At 37.6% G+C, this 9,837-nt stretch overlaps 2 protein-coding genes across 2 annotated transcripts; one reads left to right on the top strand and one right to left on the bottom strand.

Annotated features, from left to right (window-relative positions):
* Positions 1-346: 346 nt before the first annotated feature.
* LOC106318163 (nuclear pore complex protein NUP85) lies at positions 347-4,275 on the bottom strand. Its single transcript, XM_013756035.1, has 18 exons — positions 3,815-4,275; positions 3,625-3,727; positions 3,429-3,539; positions 3,258-3,341; positions 3,093-3,164; positions 2,946-3,002; positions 2,700-2,819; positions 2,415-2,615; positions 2,219-2,329; positions 2,092-2,129; positions 1,839-1,995; positions 1,656-1,757; positions 1,522-1,578; positions 1,268-1,414; positions 1,111-1,181; positions 937-1,024; positions 795-851; positions 347-710 (listed from the first exon to the last, which is right to left on the bottom strand). The coding sequence occupies exons 1-18, from the start codon at positions 4,207-4,209 to the stop codon at positions 513-515; spliced, it is 2,169 nt and encodes a 722-aa protein (XP_013611489.1). The 5' UTR covers positions 4,210-4,275; the 3' UTR covers positions 347-512.
* Positions 4,276-4,558: 283 nt separating this feature from the next.
* Positions 4,559-6,598, top strand: LOC106344828 (peptidyl-tRNA hydrolase 2, mitochondrial). The gene is made up of 8 exons (XM_013784135.1): positions 4,559-4,654; positions 5,115-5,315; positions 5,488-5,548; positions 5,642-5,678; positions 5,763-5,840; positions 5,942-6,014; positions 6,198-6,237; positions 6,360-6,598. The coding sequence occupies exons 1-8, from the start codon at positions 4,613-4,615 to the stop codon at positions 6,407-6,409; spliced, it is 582 nt and encodes a 193-aa protein (XP_013639589.1). The 5' UTR covers positions 4,559-4,612; the 3' UTR covers positions 6,410-6,598.
* The last annotated feature ends 3,239 nt before the right edge of the window (positions 6,599-9,837 follow it).

A 9,837-nucleotide genomic window follows, 5' to 3' on the forward strand; every position in this document is an offset into this window, starting at 1 on the left:
AATATTTGTTTCGATGTTTTAAATGATGTTACAAAGATTATTTTCTAGTGGCTTGGTGCTGTCTTACTTGTCATATACAATGTTGTGGTGAGTTCTTAAGATTAGAAACAACATAACAATAGATCCTGGAACAAGAACCTGAGTTGATGAGAATGAATCTCCTTAGCCACAACCCAGAGAAGCTGCAAACGATAGACGCACACCCACAAAGAACATCAACTATGATCCTACACAATAAAAGCTAAGGATCATAAGCGGATAGCCCTATCAAAGCTTGGAATCGTAATTGCTGAATGCTGGTGATGTTTCAGACCAACGGCAGTGTGCGAGCTATGCGCTTTGAAGCAATTATTAAACCAAATTTAACCGATACGCTCACAAAATCAGTTTACAATAGTATACCGGTTTGAATCAGTCTATTTGACATGGAAATACAGAGTTAAATGTCATGCAAACTGAAAGACGCAAAACAGAAAAAGAAATGGAGCCCGTAATTTAGCCTCAAGCCAACGCTAACACTCTTCCAGGAAAGCACGTCCGAGATTTGTTGCTAGAGCGAGTCTCACAGAACCCACAGCTTGAGCCGACAAATCAGGTTCTATGAAGCCTGGTCTGATCTTTGCAATGGATGCTTCCTGCAGTTTGTTCAACATCAGGTTGGTCTGTGCTACATTCAACAGCGAACGCTCAGGCCAATTCAACAGCTTCAACTGTGTAAGAAAGCAAAACTTTTTTAAGCTGCGCATCCTCTTTATCAATCAAAGGAAAATAAAACCAAGATTTTGAATCTTTACTGAATCATGCAGCAGAGGAAGCCAGAAGCGTTGAGGAGTAGAGGGGCTCTTCATTAGCTGCAGTATTTCAAAATGTTAATGAGCAAAATGTTCCAGTAGAAACAAAAAATATAATTAAGAAAGAGGCTGTATTATTACACACCGATACAAGTCTCTCCACAGCTTCGTGAGCCGCATCTATAGCTTTTCCATCCTTGACGAGATTCAGCGATCTCTTGAAATCTCTATACCTGGAAAAATATGGCAATTAATTTAGGATAGAGTATTACAGAACCAAAACCATTAGCAAAGAAAGCAGAAGACAGATGATTATTACTTGTGAAGAAAATCAAGACCACCAGAGATCTGCGAGTCGGAACCCAGCAGTTCGACCAGGCCTTCCCATTGCTGAATGTTAAAGAGTATGAAATAAAATAAGATGGACAAATACACAATGTAATATGTTTCGAGTAGGCTTGGACAATATATATTACCTTGAGACTTTCATCAGACAGTGACTTTCCAACAGAATCAAACAGCTGTTGAGAAATCACTTTGAGACAGTGCTCGTCCCGGGCTTGCTGAAGCCAGAAAATCCCAGAACCTTTCCTCCCATGTTTCCAGTGATGCACTCCAGAGATCTAAGTAACATAACTTACTTCAGATGAAATATGTTTTTCTGTTTTTTTTTCCACCAATTTTGAGATAAAAACACAAAGTGTACAATAGATTTTCAACAAATCAATACCTTCATAAGTTTTGCGCTGACATAACTAAGTTCATATAGACGGCAAATCTCTAGACTCTGCATCAGGAGAAATATATTTACCATGTGAAGCCTTCTGATTATAAGAAACAATAGAGAATGTAAGTAGATGAAACCTTAATAAGCAACTGATTGTCTTGAACTGGCTGCCTATAGAACAACAATTCTAATAAGCCTAGGCCCTGTTTCTTGCAGGATGATAGATAAACAGGAGCTATCTGCAAAAATCCAAACACAAAGCTTCTACAGAAACATACATAAAATGCAGATTTAGGTTGATATTTTTACAGGAAAGGTACCTGCCAAGTCAAAGCATGAGAAGAAAGAACTTGAGCATAAACAAGTCTATGGAGCTCTTCCATGTTGATTCCACCCAAGTTTCGCTGCTCCTCATGTACAAGAACTTCTCCTTCCTCGCTTCCAGCTGTCAATAACTCCATGGCGTGTGCAACCATCCTAACAAAAACACAAAATAGCATCCTACTAATCCGTTTCGATAAACAATATAGCATTCTCAATGAAGTAACAAAAAACAATGACCGTCTTGCCTACCAGGAGCCAAACTCTTTGGAACACACTGCCAGCACAACCTGCATCATTTAATTACACCATGCCGAATTAGGGTGTCAGAAAGCTGAGATAGTTACACCTCTCATTGGGGTTAAAATCAATTTCTGACCTCAGTATTCTCTCCAAGAATTCCAATAAGCAGTCTCAGAAGCTTATGGGAAGTGTTAACTGGTTTTGACTGAACACATTTCTGAGCAAGATTATGCATGCCTTCTAGTCCCTGCAATGCCACATGGTATGATGTGGATTGAGTGAAAAACAACATGGCTCAAATCTAAAGACAAACAATAAGTAAAACAATTCACCTTCGTGAATGGCCTGAGATAGAGTAAATGTGAAACAAACAACTCCATCCAGTTAGATGTCGCAGCTGAGAGGCAATCGACATTTCCCATCATGATCTTCAACATATTTCTCAAGCCCTCGCGGGTCTGATGGTGAGCACATTGAACCCAGAAGGCACTGCACTCTAGTTTAGTTATCTGAGACTGCCATCTTTCTCGTGTCTGGCACATAGGAAAGAAAAAGAGAGGAGGGTGAGTCTTAGACAGCAATAAAAAGAGAGAACGATCCATCTTTTTTTAACATACCTTCATAAAATCAGGCTTTGCTGCAAAGCATTCACCAAACATCCCAGATTCTAATTTTGGACGCATCCGTGGCATTTTTGAAATGAGAACAGCGACAGCTTCTACCAGACCATTTTCTGTCTACTTCATCAAATTTGTATTACATTATGAATGGTCAGGAACTAGCACAGATAAAAGTGTACTAGTATGTAGATAGTCACTCCATATCATATGACATGAATCTGAAACATGAACTACTTTACTAACCTCACGATTTCCTAGCTGGTCAAGTTGATAAGAACCATGCAAGTGTAACAACTTCACCTGAAAATGAAAAGAACGGTTAGCTTATTCCTCAAACTGCACCTTTCAAAATCAAATTGAACAAATCCCGCTATCCCATAAAGTACGAACCACTATTTCTAGCCAACCAACTGATAAAGCAGATGACATCACTTCCCAGTATCTTGGATCATCCTCGATAGCCTGCAAATGCAAATAAACACACAAAGCAAATTCAGTTCGTCATCCAATTGTTTAATCAAATTCTCATAGAAGACCATAAGCGTGTGACCAGACCTGTAGGCCAACCAGTTCCTTTTGGAAATCCTCGAGCTTTGAGTAGATAGTTGGATGCGAGCTTGACAGAAGTACATCATAATCCTGCCATGATATCAATAATCAGTAACATATTCTACAACGTTGCAAAATCAAGATAGATTAAGAGCGATGGAGGAAGAAGCTAATTACAGATAGCCAATCAACAAGCCGTTCTGGCAACCAAGACAGACATGTCTTGTCAGCATAAAACATCTCCATCAACTCCCACGCAGCCTTCAAAGAAGTCGGTTCCTCAGCATTCTGCAATTAAAAAAGCTCACACACTCAAAACTATAACTCACTTACATAAGAGTTAGAACAAGTAAAGCTTGATTAAAGTTTTGACCTTTATAACTGATCTTGGATCGTCAATCAAAGGAGCAGGAGAAGACACTGAATCACTAAGGAGAGATTTAATCTCCTTACTGTACTCCATCACATACTCCCACCTGAGACACACACACACAGACACAACGTACTGCATTATAACAAAGAACAAAACTTTCAATTGATAGTGTAAACTCGAGTGCCCTCACCACGCAGTCTGGTACAGAGAAGGACTCATATCCATCTTAAACAAGCTCGAAATCGAGTTTCTCCTGCTCTGCAAAAGCGCAAACGGAGAAACAGATCCATAAGCGATCCTTCGCCACTGCGCGTCGCCGATCTCGCCGTCCTCGGCGCTAAGCCTCACGTTTACCACCTCGCCGCCAGCTTCTCCGCCGTCGTCGTCATCGTGCGAATCCGGATTGCGTAAAACCGTGACGCGCAGGTTGTTCCCGTAGCCCCAGGAGATGGAGAGCCCGTGAGGCCGAGACTTGAGGCCGTAGCGAAGAGGATACACCGCCGGCGATTTCTCCTTGGTGGAAAACGGAACCAGCTCTCCGCCGTCAGGTAATCCGTCGCCGGGTTTCGGATTCATACCCGGCATTTTCGGAGCTCCGGTGGCCGTTAGGGTTTTTTATCGGGGTTTTGAGAGAGTGATGATGACTCTGGCCGCCAGAATAATAGAGGCGACACCAAAACGCACCGTGTCGATATTTCTTAATAAAACAACGCGTCGTTTCTGGTTTATAAATATAGACAGCCTAGCATTTTAAGGTAACTGTGTCGATATCTATAGTAATTACATTAGTAGCTATTAACTTTGAAAGTTTTCCAAATTAGACCATTATGTTTGCTGAATTTTAATCTTAAAAGATAACAACGCGTCGTTTTTGGTTTATGAATAAGGATAGCTTGGCGTTTTCTTGTTACGAAAGCTTCTCTTATCTCATGGTCACAGCATCCAATCTTCTTAGCTTTGTAACTCTGTCGCAAGAGGAGAAATCGCCATGTGGCCTTCTTCTGGAAACTCTTCGCAGCCTCAAGCTAAGGTATTTAATTTCTGTCTTCTTCTTGTTCTTAGCTTTGGTTTGCGAGAATATCTTTAGAAGCAAATATGGATTTATAAAAGAGACCAGACAAGACTAAGATTGTTGACCGACTCCAAAGATGTTTTGTAAGAGAAACCGTAACCAGTTAATGCTCAAGGAGTAAAAAGTCTGATTCTTTCTGAGGAATTTGGCTTCATATTACACAAGTACTTATTATAGGTCTTGTATTGTATGTATATATGTGTATGTCCGTGGTTGATTGTCAGATAAAGCCTAGAGATTTGTGGTGTAAATTTGAATGTTTGCTTGTCTCCTCCACCACCAACTAGAACTTCTCGTGTTTTGGGATTGCAACAATATAGCTTTATCTATCAGTTGATTCGATCATATCTTGTAAAATATTCGTGCGGTTTTGAAATTTTGTGGATTCTTTTTTTTTTTTTTTGGTGAATGTGATCAGAAACAGGAGAGGAAGTCGATATCTGGGAGTTTTAAGGCAGAGAATCTGATACCAGGGGTTGTGATAGGTTTCATCATTGGTATGTTGTTGGATTTGTCACAGCAAGTTAAGTTACCTGTGAAAAAGAGCAGACTTTTGTCAAGTAAGACCCAGAACCAGAGTTCCCTACCAAGCAATGGCAGTGAGAAAGAGCTTAAAATGGTTTGTATATTATTTTTTTATCCTTCAAATATTTATATACATAATCCGCCATCATAAGACATACATATGGGTTTCATGAAAAGGACATGCATAAATCAATTGAAAGGATTATCACATTAGAATATAGGATACTAACATGTGTGTAACTGATTTGAGCTTCTTGTGCTCACAGGTTTTAGTAGTTAGGCAAGACTTAAAGATGAGAACTGGCAAAATTGCGTCACAGTGTGCACGTAAGTGTCCTTTGAGATGTGTTTGAAGTTTGAAAACTGATGTCTTTGGTGTTAGTCCCAAACGTGAAGTGACTTTCTTTCTAATATTTTCAGATGCTGCTACCGGCATGTATGCAGAGTTAATGAAAAGGTGATCTCTCGTCTGTAGTGAGTGGTTCGCTTGGTCAATAATTTATCATTCTAAATCTTATGTCTTTATTCATGATTCTTTCAGCGACCGATACCGTCTGAGGCAATGGGAGGAATGTGGGCAACCAAAGATAGCCGTCACTTGCAAAAACCAGCAAGAAATGTAAGCTTTGACAAAATGACACATCAACCACACATTGTAACTTTACTTCTTATGTCAATGAGTTGTTGTGTTTCAATAAATATTTTTCTCTCTGATATCAGGAATAAGATCGCAGAAGCGGCTGAGAGCGTTGGCCTCCCCACTTTTGTTGTGGCTGATGCGGGAAGAACAGAGGTAACTACTAACTATAAGATTCTTAATTTTAATACTTTCTCCTACTTTGATTACATCTTGATAAGCCGTATCTCCTAGGCAATATGAAATTTGACATGCTTCTACTAGTCAAGCAGACAGAACACAGAAACAACCTTCCTACTTATCAAAACGTGAGGATAAACTAAACTCTTGCTTTCACAGGTTGCAGCTGGATCAAGAACGGTTCTTGCAGTTGGACCCGGTAGGGACAATAGTTTCTTTTTAAGAAAACTTATGTTTCTATTCTAGCTGAAGCAGAACAAATACAGGTGTTGAATGAAAAACGTTGCTTCTCAACATGTTTGTTACCTTTTTTCTGTGCAGGACCAAAACAGTTGGTTGATTCCATAACTGGTAAGCTGGCGTTACTCTGATGCGGAAGCTTTCTCCTGGATAATGATGCTTCAGGCAAGTTAGCTGTTGTTCTGTAGTGATTAAACTTAAGGTACATGTGAGGTATCTTGTTGGTTAATTTTAGATATAGATTTGTAAATCATTCGATTGAGTTATTATATTATCAAGTTCTTTTACCGTGGCAATCAAATGATATGGTTTTTACATCATCAAGTTCTATATTATCAATTTCTTTTTTACTCTCATGAAAACACTGCTAAGATCATTATTAAAACTAGTTCGTTTTCCCTGCTACGCCCGGATAATTTATCTTTAAATTTTACAAACACTTTATCGTCTAACAAATATATTAAGGAGGATGACATGCACTGATTTTGGTTATTTAAATGTTGCATGTTAATTGATTTTGACTTTTTCTAAATTGTAATAAGATTGTGTTTTCTAGTTTTCCAAAATACCAAAACTGAGTTTAGAATACATAGACAGTTTGGAAGACGTTAAAATGTTGCTTTAAGTTAGGTTTTCTTAAAAATCATGCTCTGAATTGTATTTGTGTTATTTTGCTCAAACTCATGCATTAAACTTGACTCTTATCCTGCTTCATAAGTCTTTGATGGTTTTTAATTATTATGGTGACAAAGTAAAACTGTATTATCAATGGTAAAGCGAATATCATCGTCCTTGTACATAAAAAGTTTTAATCATATGTATTATATTTTTTCATCTTTATATATTCAATGAATAATATTTTTCATCACGATAAATTTATATTTCCAATTATTTATGTTTTAAAACAGCTCTTTGAACATAGACGATGATTGGTTCCCATAGTGAAAACTTTACAGTCGTTGACATATAATATAATTTTATATACGATGGAACATATGTTAGAGATGTAAGAGTTATGTTTTGCTTGTATATGTTTTAAAGCAGATCAACTATGAACTTTTTTGTAGCTTCTGGATTCTGATTAATAATTCTTTGCATCATGCGTATTTTTAAAACTACATATGCTTTGGCTTACATGATTAATTAACCTTTTTTGTTTGAGTAAATTGGGGATATTGTTACCAGAAAGGTAGGTGATGTGAACTTATATGTTAAATACAAATGACATGAAAATGTATACATATTAATTTAGAAAGGTTAGATGGATTTGAAAAAGTATTTTTTTTATTGACAACCATTTTTCCTATGAAATGTGGAATTGGTTCTTATATTTACTTAAAGTTGCATAATAATTTTCGTCTGATTTATGAAATTGGAAATTAAATTTTGTATAAATACCAATTTTAAAAGTAATGTGATTCATAAAATTTTATTCAGTCAGCCAAATTTATATCAAAACAAAATATATTTCCACAAACATAATGATACATATCTTATATCACTTTTTAAAAACCATATTATGGTGTCAGTAAATAATAGAAAGAACATTGTTTGTAAATCATTTTTGGAACATGTATTTCACTTGTTTTTGGTTTGCTTATTCATTAGATAAACAACTAACAACTCGGTCAGAGTCGAGATAACAGAGAACTGTAACCACACCATCTTGAATGTGAAGAGAGTTACGCTACTGATGGAGATTGAAACATTCCCATCTTCCTTGCATATGAAAACAACCGGTCCGTCTTCAGCTATCGTACACTCGTTGTAGACTCTAGACTCTACGTAGAAACAACTGTCATGTAGCCAATAAGCCACTGAATTACGAAAAAGATCACTGCACAAGTCTGAGCAACAAAGGCTTTAGCTCTGGGTGCTCCTAGAGAGATAAGAGTGTGTTTACCTGATGATCCACAACTGTAGAAACCTTAAGCTATTTTTATCTACACGATCTTCCTAATACCATGTCGGAGCTTTTTATTCCATTTTTCAATCCCAATTTTAGGCACCACAATCTCTAGTTTGACCACCTTTATTCCCTTAGCCATCACCAGCTTAGCCTCTGCCTTAAGTAACCACCTCTCACAACACTTCCATGTTGGTTTTGGCTGCCACTAAGTATGATATAGTTAGATGATTAAAACCGCTACCATGTTGATACGAAAGTGAGCTCAGTCAATAACACTTACATTGGTAGGCTTCTCATATAAGAAGCTGCGTCACTTCTAGTCTTCTCACATAAGGAGCTTGCAGTGCATAGATGCGATAGTGACAAATTTGTTAGCCCACGGAACCAAATCACAGCTTCCATCACTTCTTTGACCACCACCATTCCTTCCCCATATCTCATCCTCGACAGGGAGATGCAGAAACGCTGCTGCTGACTGCGTGGCAGTAGGATGGAGCCATGCGTTTCCTCCAAATCAATGTGTACCATTCCCAAACTGAACATAGATTAAATGCTCAGAAACTATACACAATACACACTGCTCAATTCTACTCAGAAATATTATACAATTAACATAAATCTGCTATCACCTTACAACAAAGACCACACCATATTTGTCCATTTGAGAGAGAGTTGTTTAAACTTTTGATCTGAATGGAAGTGCAAACTTGATAGCAGCTATCTATTATGAAAGAAGTGGAGATGTGACACTTCGAGTACACCATGATCCACCAGAAATACATTATGACCAATGCCCCATCACAATACTTCGTTGGGTTTCTCAGCCCTTTTTTGATCTATCCAAAAATAGGAACCTGATTTTTTTTTACGTTTTAGACATGCAGCTGAAAATACAAGCCCGCGTATCTATAGGAATGTAGGTGAATCTGGAAATCCTGTTTTAAATGTCTTCGACGATTCTCTCATGTCCTCTTCCAATAAAACGTTTTGTACCCTGCACATTAGAAGATTTTTAAATCTCAAAATTTTCCTAATTAAAATTTGAACAGAACAGGAAAGTTGAGTACAAAACCTTCTTTCTTTGCCCTTCTGGTTATTTTATGAAGCACCTTTAACCTTACCATATTATGTTTCACCAGGCTAACCAAGTGCTCACATTCTTCATTTTTCTTTCAAATTTATGGAGGCAGAGTAAGCCTCAGACTAGGGGTGTCAATTCGGGCTGGCCCGGCCCGGTCCGGCCCAAATCCGCTAAGCCCGTAAATATTTGAGTCCGGCCCGGTCCGGCCCGAAAATAATTTGGGCCTAGAATTCAAAGCCCGACCCGGCCCTTATAGGGCTATAGGGCTTTTCGGGCTTTTGTGGGCTTTTCGAAAAATAATTTGTCATTGTCACTTCCATCGTTTTAATACATGTGAATTTTCATTACAAAAAAAAGTTTCATTTAAAAAAAAATAAAAAATATATAAAGTGAGTTTAAAATTTTCTTCTCTATCACAATTTTTTTATTTTTTCGTATGCTTTAAAAATATTTTATACACAAACCAAATTTAATAAGATTTAAATAATCAAATATCAATTAAAACAAAAAGTATAAGAGAAGAAAATTTATGATAAACATGGTCAAACGTTTCATACTTTGTATTTTGA

Source organism: Brassica oleracea, chromosome C1 (genome assembly GCF_000695525.1).
Source record: "Brassica oleracea var. oleracea cultivar TO1000 chromosome C1, BOL, whole genome shotgun sequence".
NCBI lineage: Eukaryota > Viridiplantae > Streptophyta > Magnoliopsida > Brassicales > Brassicaceae > Brassica > Brassica oleracea.